At 34.8% G+C, this 19,472-nt stretch overlaps 1 protein-coding gene across 4 annotated transcripts in view; it reads right to left on the reverse strand.

The window, feature by feature from the left end:
• Positions 1-616: 616 nt before the first annotated feature.
• The window catches only part of LOC149788625 (uncharacterized), a 28,889-nt gene continuing 10,033 nt past the window's right edge, over positions 617-19,472 (reverse strand). For 3 of the 4 annotated variants that reach the window (XM_089974712.1, XM_089974713.1, XM_089974710.1), the window contains 8 exons: positions 13,497-13,586; positions 10,139-10,309; positions 8,105-8,306; positions 5,155-5,238; positions 3,539-3,580; positions 2,958-3,044; positions 1,642-1,997; positions 617-1,020 (listed from right to left, as the gene is read on the reverse strand). In XM_089974712.1, coding sequence (XP_089830838.1) covers positions 1,659-1,997; positions 2,958-3,044; positions 3,539-3,580; positions 5,155-5,238; positions 8,105-8,306; positions 10,139-10,309; positions 13,497-13,570 — 999 coding nt within the window. In that variant the 5' untranslated portion in view covers positions 13,571-13,586 and the 3' untranslated portion in view covers positions 617-1,020; positions 1,642-1,658. The remainder of the gene's footprint in view (positions 1,021-1,641; positions 1,998-2,957; positions 3,045-3,538; positions 3,581-5,154; positions 5,239-8,104; positions 8,307-10,138; positions 10,310-13,496; positions 13,587-19,472) is intronic. The other variant, XM_089974711.1, reaches the window with a different exon arrangement.

Consider the following 19,472-nt stretch of genomic DNA (forward strand, 5'->3'; position numbering starts at 1 on the left):
AGTTTCTCAGAAAGCAAAGTTTAGATTTTAATTTATGCTGGTTCTATCTATCCTCACCTATTTATCTGTTTAAGTTTATATTTTATCTACCTGCCCTCTAAATGAAACTACCTCTCTATCTCAAGCATTCATTTAAGTCTAACCCCTAAGCTCTCAATAAGTTAATATAAATTATCAGTTTAACTGAGATTTGTCAGAGTCTTATTTAATTCAAGTACATCTGGTATTAACAGCCAATTCAGTATCTTGTATGACTAAAGATGCTAAATTGTATTGTGTATAAATGGCATTGTGATCTAAGGGAGATAACCCCTTAAATTTTGTTGACTTGGGACTTTTGCCTAAGATATTTGGATTGTTTGTAAGCAAATAGGTGAAGGGTTTTGAGCCAGTTTTTCTTCCTCAGAATACTGTGAAAGGACTTAGCAAGATTGTAATTCCACCCATCCACCCATTAATGTGTTCAAAGGATATACTTGGATATGCAGATGACAACACTCCCAGTGTTCTTTGGGGTTTTTTTGGGGGGGAGGGGTCTTGATTTTTTGGGGTTTGCTTTGTTTTTATTCTTGCAGGGAAGTTGGGGGGGGGGGTCTTAATGAAAACAAAATGATACTTGTGGTACTTTCTGATTCTCTTTCCAGTTACCTGGTAGCACAGGTATTTAATCTTGCGTCAGGGAATACAGTATATGATACATCATATAATCCACACAATGCTGTAAAAATAGGTGACACAAAGTCATTCAGGATACAAAATGCATTTTCACAAACTGTCCATCTCCAATGCTTTTTGTCCTTGAGATAATGATTTATATTTTTCACTATATTGTATCAAGATATTGTATCAAGATATTTGCTATATTCCATTGAAGGATTTCAGTTTGTGGACATCCAGTATTACACATAACCAGCTTACTGGTAGTATTACTTATTTAATATCATTACTACAATATTGGTACAACAAGCTTGCTGCTTCATAGTCACAAGCATCTGTTCTGATTTGTGTGCAGCTCTCTATCTGGAAAAAAAAAACAGAGGGATAAAGAAAGTAAGAAATAACATAAATACAATTTTCTTTTGCAGCAGCAGATTCACTAGCAAGATTAGACAGTGAACTAGTTCACATTTTCAATCCCTATCTGAATTTTAGTGGGAGGTTTATATTAATAAAGAGTTCATGGGTTAATAAAATGTATCACCTTCGACGATACCTACCTATCCAAGGACAACCATGGAGGCAGAACATTAAGGGTATGCAGTTGGGGGAGATTCAAATACATTTTGCATCGACCAACACTCTGAAAATTTCCGACCTGAGATATTTAGTCAACCTTTATTACCAAAAGGGTACTTGTATGCAAGGGACTGCATGCAATTAAAACTAACAGTTTATCAAATAAGGGCCACTATAAGTTACAACCTCTACCTAGGGCAGTCTCAAACTTCCTTTTTTGTTTCAGTGTCAATTTGTTGTGCTTATTTTGTCAAATGTTCAAATAAATGTTTGCTAGTTAGAAATTTTCAGTTTATGCTGGTGCTATCTCTCTGTCTGTCTGTCTGTCCATTTATCTATCTATCTATCTATATATCTATCGTCCATCCATCCATCCATCCATCCATTTTAAAACAAGTTCCATACCTCAGATTATCTTGGGATTAATCAATGGTTATTACTTCTCCTCTTTGATGTAATAGACTATCATCACTTGAGACAAGCACAGGCCAAGCAACACAGACTATAAATCCCTTAGGGTAATTGTGCATAGCCACTGCTGTTTTGGTCGTGTATTTTCTGAAGTTGCGCTGTATCCATCCCTCATACATCTTGTGTTTCACGTCAAACCTCATTTTCAAGGGAGGATGGCAAGTGGCAATCAACCATGAGATGTCAGCACAATCACAGATAAAGCTCATCAAGATGTTTTTAGCTTGATTTTCTTGAAATTTAAGTTTGATCCCATCATCAATATTATTTGTAGCGAAAGTTTTAAAATCCTTTAAAAAAAAAGCAATAAAACAGATCAGATTGCCTGAATGTTCCCTTGTAACAAAATTTACCTCAAAGACTAATACCAGACGGGGAAATTATACAAGAGGAGTTAAATAACTGCAAATAAATCTATGTATAAAATATATCTTGCCTAAATAAACTATTTTATAATTATTAGAGAGTACAGATAAAATTTGACTTATGTAAAATAGAGTACTCATCAACAATGAAACTATCAAAGCATGTCATCATTCTACTGCTTCTATGTTTATGTTTTTGTACATGTATATTAACAAATTAAACTCTCTTCTTTTCAGAAACCTAAGCAAACTGTTATATAACTTTATGTACTGCCTTAACTCTGTTATTGTATACAAACAGGCAGGGTATGAAATGTAAAAAACTGAATCACTTCAACTAGCATGATTAGACCTCTAAATGTGTGTGTGTGTGTGTGTGTAGTCTTCCAAACTAGGAATCAGGCAATGGATTAATTATTACAATATAAATACATCTAACACAATAAGTAGTTAGTTCTGGAGCATATTACACACAAATGAGAACCTGAGAACCACAGTACAAATAAAGACAAGCAATGGTACTTTGGTGAAAGCTTAACTATGTAGTGTTATTATTCATATTTGACAATAACTTTTAACTTTTCAATCACATACACAAACAATATAGAAAAAGCAACCTGCAACATATCTGGGACAATCTCTTAACATCGCTCACCATCCCATTAAATGATGTTAACAGTCAGCAGATATTAAATCAGTCTGCTGATGAAGTCCATAGCATATGGATGACAGCTCCAGGCTGCTTTCTTGACACTGTGTATGCAATTGAAAAGTTAAAATCATTGTCAAATATGAATAAGATCTGGAAGTATTCAGCTAATGTATTTAAGAAACGTGTGTGTGTGTGTATGTGTTTTTACCAAGGCTCCATAGCTGATTTCCTACCTTTCTTATCTGGTCTCTAAATGTTTCCGACTTGGCTGTTTTCCATCTCAGAAGGTACAGGTCATTTATCTCGGTGTCTGTCAAAATCTAATTATAGAAAATACATACACTCATATTATTGGTTTCAAAATTGGAATAAAAAACTGTAGGTTTGTTGAAAATTATGGAAGGTCAGTTCCATACACATAGTGCCACCCATAAAATCTGTATTTAATCTGTTTACTAAATACAAAGCTTTTGCTTATACATTTTCAATTCAATTTAGAGTGAGTTTTTTCCGATGTGAAAAACAGGACTGAGTTTAGTACACCATCATTAAATAAAACTTTACAAGAGATTCCTTCATTTACTTTCAAAACCAGAGCTTCATGGTTCAATAAAATAAAATTACATGTGAATTTGAAAGTATGTATCTTACTGTTGGCACATTTGTCATGTGAAATATGTTACATAATCTGAAGCTAAAAAATCCATAGAAACTCTGAAACCAAGGAAAATTAAAGGGCAAAATAGGTCTGTCCAATTAAAGCATATTTAAAAACTATGTTCACAAAACTTATCTGAAACTTAGCATCAAGCACCTGCGAAAAAATGAGTGATCCATTATCAGCATTTTCATCTTCCTAAAAAGAAAACAAATATTTGTATATAAATAACAATAAGATAACTATGACCTGACAAAACATGAGTAAAGTGTCACATGGTATTATTATGAATTATGATCATATTGTAATTTTATATTAAGTTGAAATGCAGATAAATATAAAGTACTAAATTCAAGACCACATGAAGTATTCCCATGTAATTCACCAAAGAGGATATTGATTTTAAATAACTCAAATTATACAGTGGAAGTTCAGCTTTATTAATTCTATCTAAAACATGTTATATGTACATTTATACCAAGGTGGGAAAAGTTATGCTGTTAAACATGTGCTTGATACATGAACTGGAGACTGGGAAACTAGTGTGACAAACCATTTAAACAAATCTTACTATTTATTATATGCTCATTTTGACTCCGTTAAGTTTACATTGTCAGAATTGTGCAATATTTTACTATACTGCACTCACATGTGTGCCCAATAGTGTATTTGGAACTACTTTGTAACAAATCATGTACACTCTTGTAGTAGACGCTTTATGTTTTGGTTGATTAAATTTGTCTCTGAATGAACTAAAGCTGATGTTTTGTGGACTGCCACATACCAGCTGCTTTTCCACATTCCATGTTTTGGAATTAAGCTACTGATAGATGCCAGACAGGACATAAAATTACTGGGTCCCTACAAATAACATGCAAGTGACAAGGCATAAACTGTCTTCTTTAGCTGGTAATAAGACTGGCCAAAAATATACTTAGTTTTACATCTTGAATTTCCTCAAAATGTACTTTCTTGGTTCTGCAAATTCAAATTACATGAGCCATGTCATGTGTTCTCAAGCTTGATTACACATTTCGAAACTGTACTGTAATTTGGACTATATTCCAAGTGCAATTACATCCTCCTTACTGCACTCAAAATGAAATAAACATTATATACATCATAGCATCTTTTTGATAATTGCAGTTGAAAGACTTCATATTTTTCCCACGTTAAGATTTCAAACAAAAATGACAAAACAGAAATACACTTGCAGATGTCAACACGCTGCTCCCTCACTGCTGAAATCAGATGTACTTCATGTAGAACTGACACAGATAAATCCAGTCCATAATCACAAAATTTTGTAGAATTTACAAAAATACCAAAATCTATTCATTCCAGACCAAATGGAATTGTTGTTGCAATGCGCATTCATTCACAATATAACTATAAATTTCAATTTTAAATAATCAAAACGCCATTTTCTTTCAAAAGTGATGTCTAGCATGCGACTAAGTTCAAATTTATTTGGGCAGAGTTATGTGCGCATTAACAATGTTGTTGTGTACTGATGAATCTGCACTTGTGTATGGAATACAGCTCAGATTCAGTTACTTCATTTCATGTAATGTATTTTTGTTTATATAATAAAGCCTTGGGTAGAATAAGGAAATGAGCATATAATAAAAATGTTACTGCATTTGTATGGGAAAATATGAACTCGTTTTGTCGGATGGATATACTGCACTCCCATGGTTGTGTTGTATACCATCGGAAAAACTAGTTCATATTTTCCCATACAAATGCAGTTACCTATAATTATAAAATACCTGATGGTTAACTTCTTGTGGCAATGTAGAGGTAAGTGTCAATATTTGCATGTGAGCCTTATTTCTGCAAAATTTATAACTTTCCTGAAAAGAAAATTAGTTTTTCTAAATAAAGCTTTGAACATATACATACATATATATATATATATATATATATATATATATATATATATATATATATATACGGAAACTTCACAGAATATGACATACATCATAAATCTGGTAACCATGTGATGTTTTTCACTTATATGCAGCTTCATGACTTATCACATTTATCCCCATCAGTTTTTCAAATGACCTCACACATGTTACAATCATACAAGTTGTATATATCTAATGCATGACAAATATGATAAAAACCACAGTTAAAGATAAACCCAAGTACTAAACCACTGGGACATTCCGTAACTTTGATACACATTGCCTATGGCATGCTGGTTGTCATTGCTGCCTTTCTAAGTGACAGGTATGTTATAGGTATACATTTAAAATCCATTTTTTTTATCATCATCTTTCGTGGTAATGATCATCAAAACTGCATGGAACAAGAAAGACTCTAGAATGCTGAAAGTTAGTTAAGTAACTGTATTATTTATCTAGTCAATGTAAATGGTAAAGTTTGGAATTTCATAAACCAGCAAACAGTAGTCGATTTGAAAATGTACGATGAACAGATTTGAAGAGCTGAAAATTGTGATCAGTAGAATAACAGACCCAAAGAAACAAAAAAAACATGCTGCAATAACATCTGAAGCATGCTGAAAGTGTAACAACGAAATGAGTTATACAACGAGCATTTAGAAAAGGGTTTTCGGTAAAGCATCAAAAGGACAGTGAAACTGTTTGATGAAAATATCCATTTTCTTGAAAGACTGAGTAACTGTTTAAAGAAAAATGTTTAATAATGGCTAATACAACAACTGCAATATGTATGATAATTTTAACTGCTGCTCTGCCTATAACAAATTTTGTTAAAAATCCTTTGTAGGCCGGAAGGAGAAAGATGTTCTATTCTATAAGTAAAATCTGCCTGCCAATGGTCACCCACATCATTAATTCGGACCCTTCAATAGGGTAAATGTTTTATAGGTCACCTGTGTACATATTGTACAGGTAGACTGTTGAGGTAACCCTTTTTTTCAATTCAGTGTATTTTAAGGTATTTTTGTATTACTTATCTATGTTGGTACTATAGATTTATATTTGTGTAACCATCTTGAATTTCAGTATCATCATAAAGATGTTTTAGCTTCTGGTGTTTGTCAGTCATTTCAGACAGTATATAAACATTCAGAGAATGATGTACGCTTGAGAAATTGTCTTCAGGTGTTATCAACATGCCAACATCACGACTGTCTAAAACATGTATTTTTATTATTTACAACAAAGTGTCATCAATCCTTTCAAACCATTACATTATTTCGGATTATACCATATTTTATCATTCTTTTAGCTGGACTCTGTTCCAGTTTTTTTCGATCCTAAATCACCTTGTAATATTATAAGTTGTAGGGTGAGCTTTTAAGAATACAATTTTTTAATTAATTAGTAATACTTGCAAATGATCATAATAATGTCTGTCATGTTTACCCCAACCCAGAGTAGCCCCAGTTTGAAACATGTATAATCAAGGTAATTCTGACAGGCCATTGTTTGATGTTAAACATTGCCGAAGGCTAGCACTAATCCGTTATGTAAGATTGCCGTAGCTAGAAGTGGAGAGCCAGACATAGGAGTTGCGAAGCCACAGATAGCCAATTATCACCTAGGTGTGGAAATGTTATCCAAGATCAAAAGAAGTTGCCTGAAGAAGTGGGAGTGTCTTAACTTCTTTTCCCTGCAAAAAGACAGACAGGTTGAACTGGCCGCTAAGACGATTGGACAAGGTCACAGCGCCACCCAATCAGGATCGAGATAGGGGAGAGACGTTGATTTGGGTAGAATGATATCTCCGCGTCTTCCGGCCAGAATTAGTTCGCTGAGAGAAATTACCCAGAGTGGAGGTTAGCGTAACTCTGAATAGCCATTCGTTATTGGCGGGAAAATCTTAGAGCAGGAAATTCTAAGTAGAGAGCTTCAAATAAGGAAGCTTTGAGGGACAGACCAGTTACAGTTTGGTCCCATAGTCTCAGATAAAGAGACGGAGGAAAGGAGAAGAAAGGAGAGAAGTCAGGAAGCTTTGAGGGACAGACCAGGTACAGTTGGTCCCGTAGTCTCAGATAGAGAGACGGAGGAAAGGAGAAGAAAGGAGAAGTTGAAGTCTGGGAGCGAAATTGGAGGAGGAGATAGTAGGGAGGGAAATGGAGACAAAGGAGGAGTTAGAAGAATGGAAAGAAGGAAGTAATTAGCGGGAAAGAAAGAGATGAGTAGATGCAAGGACAGGGGGAAAATCGAACTCACACTGTAAATCATGGGATGAATTAGGCTGTCACTTGGTTGAGGGAAAGACAAGTGATTGGAAGTTATCGTTTTAAATTATCGAATTTATTAAATTGTTATTGATTGAATGTCATCTTCGTGTTCTCTATAATTTAACCGTCGGCATAGCTGACTGGGGGCTCAGAGCTGTAAATCTACCTTGTCACTAATTTAACTTTCTAACCTCACGAGCCAGGGTGAACTTTCATCATAATTTAATTAATTTATATTGGCAGAACCCCACCCCAATACGTGCAAACCCCACAATGTCTTTTACATCTAATAGACTCTAACAATGCTTTCTTTGTGGCAACCATACACTGTTGAACCAAAGAAAGTAACGAAATCCATGTCATGCACCAGCAAAAGTCTTTCACCCTTATCCTTTAAAGGATGGGCAGCTCCACACTAATACAATCTCGAGTGGATTTTTACGCTGCAAGTGACCATTGTTACAAGCTTTATTAATTAATGAGTAACTTGATTACCTATTTCAGTTTATTGAAGTTAATACAAAATGATCAATTCTCACCTGCATTATATTAGCGATGAATTCTACCCCTTCGATTTCTTTGTCACCAAACATTTCAATGATGGATAGGGCTTGTTCTTCATACAGTTTTGTAAATTTTGTTGCTATTTTTGTGGGATTGAAGGGATCAGAGGGAGACTCAAATCCGCCTTTATTTTCTCTGGTCATTATATGTGCCATATTTGCTGTCATTTCATCCAATCTGAAATAAAGACAAACACGTATTGGAAATAGGACTGTTCCATTTACATGCTTCTATAAATGGCAGTTAGTCAAATAATGTTCACTATATTCTTTATCACTGAAACTGGTAGGGCAATAAATTTTTAAACCGATAGATGACCATTAAATCTCTTAGATGTTAACCTAAAAGCTAAGTGTAATCTTTACAGTGGATTTATACAGATTAATAAGCACTTATTAATGGTCATAAACACAAGGTACAGGGAGATTCATATTGCTAGAGTGATAAATAGATCAATGTTACTCTATATATATATATATATATATATATATATATATATATATATATATATATATATATATATATATATATATATATATAATTTAAACATTATCTATTCATGTTTGTTTTACACTTAATCACTTGAAAAGGAAATGTCAAAGAACAAACAAACAGTATAACTCATGATAAACTCCCCAAAAGTCTAAGCTGTGATAAAAAAAAACAATATGATAATACGCTATGAAGTTGAGATGCTAACACAAACCCTAAAATTATTCCATATCAAAATTACTGATGCAAACAATATCTTTCTAGAAAAGACTCCAAATATGGATTGACTTAACACACCCAGAAGATCCTGACAGAAAATAAATCAAACTCTTTGCACCTCTACTTTGAATCACTTTACCGAAATGAGTCAAGTTATCAACAGGAAATACACTTACAAAAGTCGACTGAAGGAGTAATTTTAATTATGGAGAACATCATTTCAGTTATGACCGAAAGTGTTTTCTTTATGTCTAAAATTAATTTTGTTTGCAGATAAAATGCATTAGCCTTGCGAACAAAGTTCCATTTCCATTACAAAATAAAATATTTCAATTCTAAGCGAGAATACGTTTTTCATTCCAGGTAAAATAGCAGAAAAATTCACAAAACAATTTTATTAAAATGAAAATAATATGCATTGTGTCCAAACGAGGTGTTCTTCATTGGAAAAGTAATTTTATTTCCACCCAGATCAAATAAATTTCCAAATTTAATTATATTTTCGCCACGAAACAAGGTTAACTTTCTTCATAGAGGAAACATTGTATCCAAGGTGAAATCAAATTTTCTTCACTAAAAGAAAAATCTCTCGAAGATAAAGCTATCTATTTTTATTCCATAGCAATGGTTTCGTTGCAGTGAAAATAAAATAAAATAAAATGAAATATAAAGTATGTTGTATGGAACAAAGATATAAGACATATAACATGTCCCTCTTGTTGCTTTAAGAGAAAAATATTGATGTAGCGTTGAAACTTTATAAACCGTAGATCTTATTAAACATATTAAAGGCAGACAATTTATGAACTAAATATATTCAATGCAAACTATTAGAAAAAGAAACCAGAAAGAAGAATTTATTAACTTTTCAAAACATAATTTCCAGTGACATTCCAAAAAGATTTGGAGATAACATTTTCTATTTTATCTAAACATTTTGTTTCACTTTTTTACATTCAAAAAGACTTATGAATTATTACAACAGGCTTACAGTGTAGTTTCTAGAGTAGATATAGCTTCCTGTCTAGTTCTCCTATTAAAGATACCAACCGACACAACATAAGGTGGTATCACTACATTCAGTTATAATAGTCTCTCATTAACACTGATGTTAGTGGGCAAAGATATTTTGGGAAACAAAGATTACATAACTCCTGTTCAATCATTCTGTATTTTGTCTGATAATATTTCAGAATTAATCTCTATAAAGAAACTGATAGGTTATTTTACCCCTTTTTTCAAAGTTTTCAAGACTATTCTAGAAGCGAGGAAACCCTATAGGAGATATATATTTGTACCTTTGCCTGAGCAATTCTTTTTCAGCATGTATCAGTCTGGAGCTTTCTTCGAGCATAACAATCTGATCATGTAATTGTTTCTTCTCAGCTGATAATTTTTGGCATCTTTCCTGCATTTCCTCTAACTCGATCTTTCCATCTTTCAAAGCAGATTGCAACGCTCTGTACTTGCTGCAAGTGTCCAATATATATTAATATTTCCTCAATCTGTGATGACTTAAGTCACAATTTTCTGAACATTTAAACCCCCCTATGTTAGAAATAGGAAGGTTGAGAACAGCTTAAAAAATGGGCTTCTAACCCCATTATTTTTGACATTTACCGCTCCGGTGGCCTAGTGGTTAGAGCATCTGCCTTGGAAGCGGGAGGTCATGGGTTCGAACCCAGCCGAGTCGTACCAAAGACTTACAAAAATGGTACTAAACTGCCACACTGCAGACATTGTAGCGATATGACTGAAAAATTGTTAAAGCTACATTAAAATCCAAATCACACACACATCTTAGACATTTTGATTATTTTGGCAAATTTATTTGGCAACTTTATTCTATCCCATCTCACAGACAAGGGCATATAACAATTTAGAAATCCAATTCAAGTGTTCAAACAAGACATAGTATGGTAATTCAATCTGTAAACTTCTGTGTGATGTGCGTTAAAGCATTGGTCCAATTCACAGTAAGTTGTCACATCAAGCGAGTGACATTTAACGATGGTCCTCAAATCTAAACTATCACTTCTAAATATAAAATTATGTAGAAAACAAAATTTTAGTATTATCATCATGAAAAGATATATAAAAGGAAATACTTAAAAATAAATGTGCAAAGAAAAGGAAACATTACCGCGTCCGACCCCCTCCATTTAGTACGCTATTGCAAAGAATCATCGGGTTCTAAGCATGCCAAGCAGATTATGAAGGAATATATAACTGACATTTTAAATGTATTAATGATTTACTAAAATAATTAATGTTTCAAACGAATCAAGGTGTTATAATCTGATTGGAGTATATTTCAGAAGAGGTGAAAGTTAGTGCTTAGGTGCTTCAAGACCAGTTACTCCAGGACAGTAGTAATAGTTACTGTCATTAAACTCTTATTATACATTTCTCCCCTGGACTAGCAATGCATAATGATATGTGAACAAACAAAACACATATGCTGCCATACATTTCAATTTGTAAGAATAGTTATCATTATAGTTCTCATTATAGTTATCATTATAGTTATCATTATACGTATATAGTATCAAACGTTAAGAAAAAATATGCACATTTTCAAGATATTCTATATTATTGTTTATAATGTTATGTATATATTGTGTTTTCAATTTTGGAGGGTCTCTATTTATTGCATTCAAGCTATAAATAGATCTTTACAACTATTAAAAGCAATGTTAACAATAAACATAATGTCAAGTTTAGGGTAATTTCTCATTCGATTGTTCAGTCAGATGGGTTCTGTTGCAACGTGAAATATTGTGAAGAATGATACGTAGGAAGTATTGCCACATGAGTCGAGTATGAAAATATTGCGATGTATATAGCCTTATGAGCGTATATAAGGAGAGAGAGTTGACAACTGAACAGTTCTAGTAATATAAGTCCCTCCTGATTTCCTGTACTTTTGCATCTTTGTTTTTACTGCTGAATGTTTCAATAATGGATGATATCTGGTTTCCTGGGTGAGTATATTTTCATCTTATTTATAAATTATATTTTACAGAACCTAGCCACCAGGTATAAATATGGAAAAAGAAAATTGAAATAAAAGAAATAACTAAAAGTATTAAACAAAAACAACTACCTCCCTTTAGTGTAAGATAAGTTTTCATCATCCAATATGAATATTTTGGCATCCAAAATAGTTTATGCTACACACGTTAGTTTGATTTAGAAACTGTACAGTATGTAATTATAATAGTCACATGGCATGTGTCTGTGTGTGTTAAAATGACATGTATTCAGCTGGATGAAGAATAAAAGGTATTGATCATCCAAACCCTTTGACCGGTCGAGTATGAAAGAGGTGCAGCAGTTTTCAGAGAAATAAATTCAATGGGCCATAAAAAAAAGTTGTTATAGGAATTTTAAAAAATAGGTGAGTTCAACTTGAGCCTTGTAGAATTCAAGTACTAGGGCATTATAATAATGCTGGACTTTTGTAAAATCCAAGTAGCAATGTTTTATAATAGTTCTGGACTTTAACACTAGTGAGGAAACGTGTTTTCTGTTGGAGGACTGGTGCTCCACCCACCGTGTACTAAAAGAAGAAAATGTGCCTGACACACGTTTAACTACAAGATTATTTAAGCTAAAATTATATTTCTGTTATAAGCCAGATGTTGCTTTTGCTTTCATTTTAAATTTTACATCCAATCCATCAAATTTAATTTAATTTGTATCCTGTATTCACTGATAGTTTTTGTTCTTTGTGGTCTACATCAAACCTGCAAAGAGTTATGTCTGTAAATAAGGAAAGAGTGCTATTACCGACAACCAAATTAGACCTTATATAAGTGTTCATGCATGCTATGGTTTACTAACCTTCGCCTGAAACCTACATCAAGGACGGGCCAGCCAGAGTATGAACCTTCATTGAGGACATGCCAGCCAGGTTATGAACACTTGCATGTACTGAGGACAACCTAGTCAGGTCACGAACTGTACAGATAGTGCAAGAATTGCATCCAAGGCAAATATAGTGCATGCCGAAATAAAATAAAAATTAATATGTCTTCTTCTCTTTCAAAATAAACATTTACTGTATTCACGCACACTGGTTTATTAGTGTAAGCCGTTATAAGCGTACCATACTAAATAAGTATTTAATTTAAAACGAGTTGTATTATTGCATTTTAAAAAATAACCTTCCGCCCCTTCGAAAATGGGACAGCACACGCAACATACTGTCGTCTACCCAATGTCTATGGAGCAATGTCATGTGCCTGTGAAACTAAGATCAGAATTGTCGGAGAAGCGGCGGTGGAATACTGAGAGAAAGGATACAAACTGTTTATCAAAAAAAAAACCAAATATAAAAAATATTTAAAGTAAATGATGAAGAAATTATCATCTTTGCTGCTAGTTATGTATTCTAATAGAAATTACTATGAAAGGTAAGACAGTTTAAAAAACAACAAATGGATTTAATCTAATTTGGAACAAAGGAAAAAACAACAGGTTATCATAAGAATCACATATATTAATGCATATGCCGATGTTCGATGAATGCAGGGCCCTCCCATAAGTTTGCTTGATCGTGCGGCTAAGTGCTGTAAGCTAGCCATGGTTGCTTTGAAATGCGACCAATCCAAAGATGAGATTCACCATCTGAAATAAAACGTGCAAACTTACTTCACTGGAAAATTCACGATCTGCCACACGATCTTCCATAACCATAGGCCAAGATAAAGGGGTGATAAAAGCATTGCGGACGTCCAATTCCTGTAAAAACATAACTGAGAGTTGAGATCAAAACAGGGGGGTGTCCATACAACCATTTTAACAAACAATGTGTCATAGAAGGATCTCTTTCATTTAGGCTGTGTCAATTCTGTACTGAAACATGTATAATCAAGCCTATAATTAATGGACACTTATGGAAAACATAGTCTAGCCTATACTTAATGAACACTTCTGGGAAACATATACAAACAAGCCTGTCTTGTGAACACTTCTGTAAATCATAGACAATCGAGCATACACTTAAAAATACTTCTAGGAAGCAATTATACAATCAAGCATATACTTAACGAGCACTTCTGGGAAAACGTGTTCTCTAAACTCTCAGCCTTATAAAAAGAAGTTCTTTCTTTTGTATAACAAAAATACTTACCTTGAATGCTCAGTTAAGTCCATATTACCTCTGACATGTTTTATTTTTTCAATATAAGCAAAATACATATTTCACAAACATGTGAATTTAAACGCGTCACTTCTTTGAAATCGTAAGTATTTCATTTGGTTTATATATTGTAAACTATCAAAATTTAAGTTTGAATGTGCACTAAAGTTTAGAGTTTTTGTGAATTCTGGACCAGGTGCTTTTCATTTTCTTAATTTAATTGTTAAGTTAATAACTACAGTTATTATATCACAAGAAAGATTCTCCAGCTTCGACTGGCTAACTACAATGATCTAGTAGCAGGGGGGTGACCAGATGGGGGATGACAAGCCGCTCCTGCCAAGGCCACGATTCTACAATCCGATCTTGTAAAAATGTTGATTTCTTTGTCGCCAAAAGCCAATCCTAACTTTGTATGTAAGCCTGATTGGCAAAATGAAATCCACACAGACCAACCATTTTACTGAGGCGCGACAAGAGCTAAGGCCCATATGTGATGTCGTGGTGCAAAAGAAATATAAAAGTTAATTAGCAAAAGGAGATGACCTCGCCTAGTAGAATGACTTTCATATACTATTTCATAGGAAATTGTTATATTTATTGTTATAATTCTCAGTTTGTAATCAGGAACACATACACATACACACACATCTACATCCAAGTGAGCCCATGTGTGCAAAATGAACACCACAGTGGGGGTAGGGGCAGGCAAGTTCACCTGGGTCAAGTTATGTTCGTTACAATTACCCGTTAACTGATGTTTCAACATCTTCTAAGCCGATTGCAGCTATCCGCCAATATATATATATATATATATATATATATATATATATATATATATATATATATACCGGTATATATATATATATATATATACACCGGTATATATATATATATATATAAATATATATATATATATATATATATATATATATATATATATATATATATATATATATATATATACCGGTATATATATATATAAATATATATATATATATATATATATATAAACGCCGAAAAATTGTCCGCACATGATTTGAATCCGAACAAAGTTCCCCTTAACAAACTTACAACCACGCTAACCTCTACACTATGAGCTCGCTGTAAAAATAAAGTACTTGAAAATTGATGAATAAAGGTGCCTACGTAACAAATCAGTAACGCTAGCTGCTACCCCCCCCCCATGTGTGATTTGTATCTGTTCTCAACAGCCTGTCAAGAGGCTGGTTATTGATACTCCACCAAGTGACTCACAAAGTGATCACAAACGTGGTTACTGAAATATTACCGCACACAGTTTATTGCACTCTTGGATTTTATATGAACGTTTACTTATTAGAGCAAAACAATACGATAACCTTGTCCTTTTGTAAAGGTTTGTTACTACGATGTGTGCGTGCATTGTCTTGTGTTTATTTGTGCAGTCCAGTGTCTGTACGCTACTAACTACATGTGTTAGTTTAGCCGCGAATAGGTCATTCAACCATAGATACGTTACTGGGGAATTTTATACTGTTAGAGGAATACGACGCATTTTTCGCAGGGGCTTCCGGTGGGTCGTTAGTGGGTTAAAAAAATATGGTACATTACTATGTACACTGAAATTTTGTCTCTCCGCTGACTGGTGATGTTAAATTAAATCACTGTTGTAATAATAATGAGTGAATCTGCTGTAACTATGGAATCGCGTACAGCTAAATTAGCTCTACAATGACTAGTGGCCATTAAGAAATATCTCCCCGTCCGTGATTCTGTCAAACAGCAATAACGACATCAGGAATCTCAAGTGGAATTTACAGAAGGTGCAACAGAATTGCTTAAACCGGTTAGTGAGGCTACTAAATGTATTCTTCCGTCGCTGGGACAGAACGCTAAAGCTTCTGGAAAATAGCAGAAAAGAAACTATTTTTAAGAAAGATTCTATTACAAATTCTAGCTGAAATAGCTGCTGCTCAACAATAACAGTGAGAAAAACAAGGTGTAATTGGGTGTATCGACCAAACTAGTGATGAGATTGATCATATAAGTGATCTTGCTGCGCTAGAAACAGACCCAAAAGCTACTATAAAAACTACCCACTGAATTTACCGAAGCAGGCATTAAAATACTTCTCGAAAAGCCATTGCGATACTTTTTAGACCCAGAAACTGCTGATGTTTCAGAATTAAAAAATTGGTTCCATTTGTGTATACAAAGTTCAATTGTATAAATCGAATCGGGGTAAACGTAAGGGTGGCTTTGAACATTTTAAGAAACAAGTCAAAGAATCTGCGAGAGCTCCATTATCTGGAAATATATTATCGCCATCACAATTTAGACCAACATGCATTAAAAAAGAAGAATTCTACGAAGAAGCAAACAGAAGTGGCCTTGCCACTCGCGATCATGGTCGTAAAAAAACAAACCTCGCCGCCGGTTTACGATAAACTTTGGCCCAATAATGTCCTCGCTGATGTTGAAATGTTGATTGGTGGAAGACGACGGGCAGTAATTCCCCCGAAATGATCAATGAAGCAGGTGTGATCTGTCAGTGATGATTTACCTTTAGTGTCATGGATAGCAGCATTTATCGGGCACTATTAGCCGAAATTACTGACGATTTCTACAGTGACTGATCAATCAGATCAACGATAATAAACACACACAAAAACCCAACATTTTACACAATACTCAACGCGGACCTGTGATAGTCAGGGTCATCATTCACGATTACCAGTAAATAAAGTTATTTACGGAGATGTGATTGTGATGTTCAATGTTCATTCAGACGGATAGCCCTAAAAGCGATCCCGATTACAAAACAATTAGGAATGAAAACCATCGGAGTTGTTCGTGATAAAGATATTTGCGCTACTGATAGGCATTCTCTGCCACCCCAGACAGACTCACTCGATTAATACGATGAAAACTGCAGCCACAAAAACTGACAGCACCGAGGTGATTGCAAAAAGTATCAGTAAAATAGTAAATCAAGCGGAAAATGAACAACTAAAGAAATTAGCTGGCGTGCATTCACTAACAAAATAACAAGCCAGCGAGAAAGCAAAAATACATCCGCAAGTCTGATAGCGAGATGTGGCCTGAGTCGACGGTCGTTTTAAACAAATAATAATATAATAACATTTTCAATCATGGATCTGATCCCGCATCTGAAATGGACGCTCCAGTCCTCAAATATGAATCGGTGCGTGATTTTCAGTATGATTCTTATAATGCGCGTGTACCTGACGCATGTGGACGAATCGAGCTACAAGTCCAAGATACAATCAGATATTTTCTATCCGCTGAGGCATTCATTGAGATCGAAAGGCGGCTTTTGAAAACAGATGTCAAAGTATATGGAATTGGAGGTCGAGTTGGTTTTGTTAACAATGGCGTTATTTGTTGTTTAACAGTGTGACGTACAGCAATAACAGAAAGAATATTGAATCATGTCTCGAAAATATTGACGTTGCCATGGCGATACCGAGCCTCACAAGATTATTTCGATGATTATTCGCGGTCAGCTGGTACATTATGCTCTGATCATCATGAGAACCGTAACGTTACAATGAATGCTGCTGGATAATGAATGCAGATGGCGTTCTCGGAGCTTGTGCAAAGACGTTTCTGAACTTATTTATGTCCATGTCGACGGGACCCCAAGTCTGATGAATATTTTGCAGTATGTGTTTTGTATCAACGTTGTTAATGATAACCAACAATTTACATCACTGTGAGGATCTCAGTGTACTCGCTGTGTAACGTAAATGACATCTGTGATTTGTTTTTGTTGTTTTTTTTTTTTTTTTTTTGTTTTTTTTTGTTGTTTCTTTGTGTCTGCCTCGTGAAAATATGTTTGGTGGATTTGTTTGTTTGTCACCCGGGACATCATCGTAAACCACAAGATTATTAATACTGCCATCAAGGACATCGAGCAACGGTGCATCATCAACCTCGGTGATAAATTCAGCAAGACCTGTATCGTGTTCTAAGGGATCATTCGCAACTTCACTGAATTCCTTGATGACATCATAACATTGCTGGTCGTCTGGGGATAGCGCTATTTAATAAAGTTTGTCCCATTTCAGCCACCTCATTATCAGGTCGAGCAGCAACTGAGTTTTACTAGACCCAAAAGGACTAATGATATTTTCTTTAGTACAGTTAGGTAACCGTGGATGATTTTTGACGGCTGCCTGTGTTTGTGTTGTGTCGCTGAAAGGTCAATCACGTTCATATTGTATGAATATGTATTATTTATAATCATGAGTCTATATTTTGTTCGATACAAGTAGGTCATGGATGCAACTGGGCTAAGAGCAACAACGACAGGGAATAAGAGGCGTGCACGCACATGAAAGTATGTAAAATGCGGCACAAAAAATATTAGTTTCTGGGCGGTGACGAGTTACCGACGGTCGCCAGAAACACCGGCAGTGACATTATTCACGCAATCGGGAGATTAACAGGAACTCCCAAGGCTAAGTAACCCGGGGAAAACATTCAGGACATAATTACTGTGGTCCTGAAACACGACTTAATATCAGAGTGACGGAAAAATCAGCCAAAATAAGGCGAATGTCATGTAATTGCGATCTATTATTAATCGTGTCATCCTCATGGTGTCGCGTATCAAAATAAAGAACGGCAAGAACGACATCGCCATGAAAAGATCGGCAATGAATGATAAGTTAGCCGTAGGGGCGGGCAATTAATTGTCCTGTAATAATAATAATGGAGACAATTTATTATAGTCCAAGAGGATATTAGAAAGGTGTATCAGCGATTAACAGACTCGCCGATTCCACAGGTGTATTGTGTGGTGTTAACGCTGATTGGTCGTCTAAGCAGGCAATATGGCAAATTTATTTAACACCACCTAAATCGAATAAACATGGACGGTTTGATGTCAGCACGCATAATGATGTTCATCATGCAGATACCTTGAGTTTGCCACATGACACTATTGTAAATGGCGCAGCACGACGACGACAAAGTCGCACTAGCAAATACGCGTTGACGGTCGTCGACGTTGTGAGTAGGTACAAGGAAGTGGAACCGCTATCGACTAAAACAGTAACTGAAGTCGGAGCCACATTTGAACGAATTTATTCGCATGGACCTTTACGATGGGCGCGATTGCTGATGATTGATCCTAGCAAAGAAGTTCTTAATGCAGTATCATCGCTGATGAAACAACTCAATGTTAAAATCAGACGCAATACATTGGGATCAGACAATCATTGAACAATTTAATCGAGCACTTGCTGAGCGATTGTTTAGACATCAGTACGTCCAGGAATTACTGAGCAAGGACATATCTAATGTATGGGTTGCAAGGTTACCGCGTTAAACAACGAAGTCACGCGTGGAATTGCTATGAAACCCGTCACATACCAGCTACGCGACGCGACTCGCCTATGAAACCATGGTTGGGCAGCAACGTGAAATTCGGATATTTATATGAATCTGTTGAACTTGAAGTTTGTAAAAAGAAAGAG

The sequence above is a fragment of the Sinohyriopsis cumingii genome, chromosome 11 (assembly GCF_028554795.1).
Source record: "Sinohyriopsis cumingii isolate HCF-2022 chromosome 11, ASM2855479v2, whole genome shotgun sequence".
NCBI lineage: Eukaryota > Metazoa > Mollusca > Bivalvia > Unionida > Unionidae > Sinohyriopsis > Sinohyriopsis cumingii.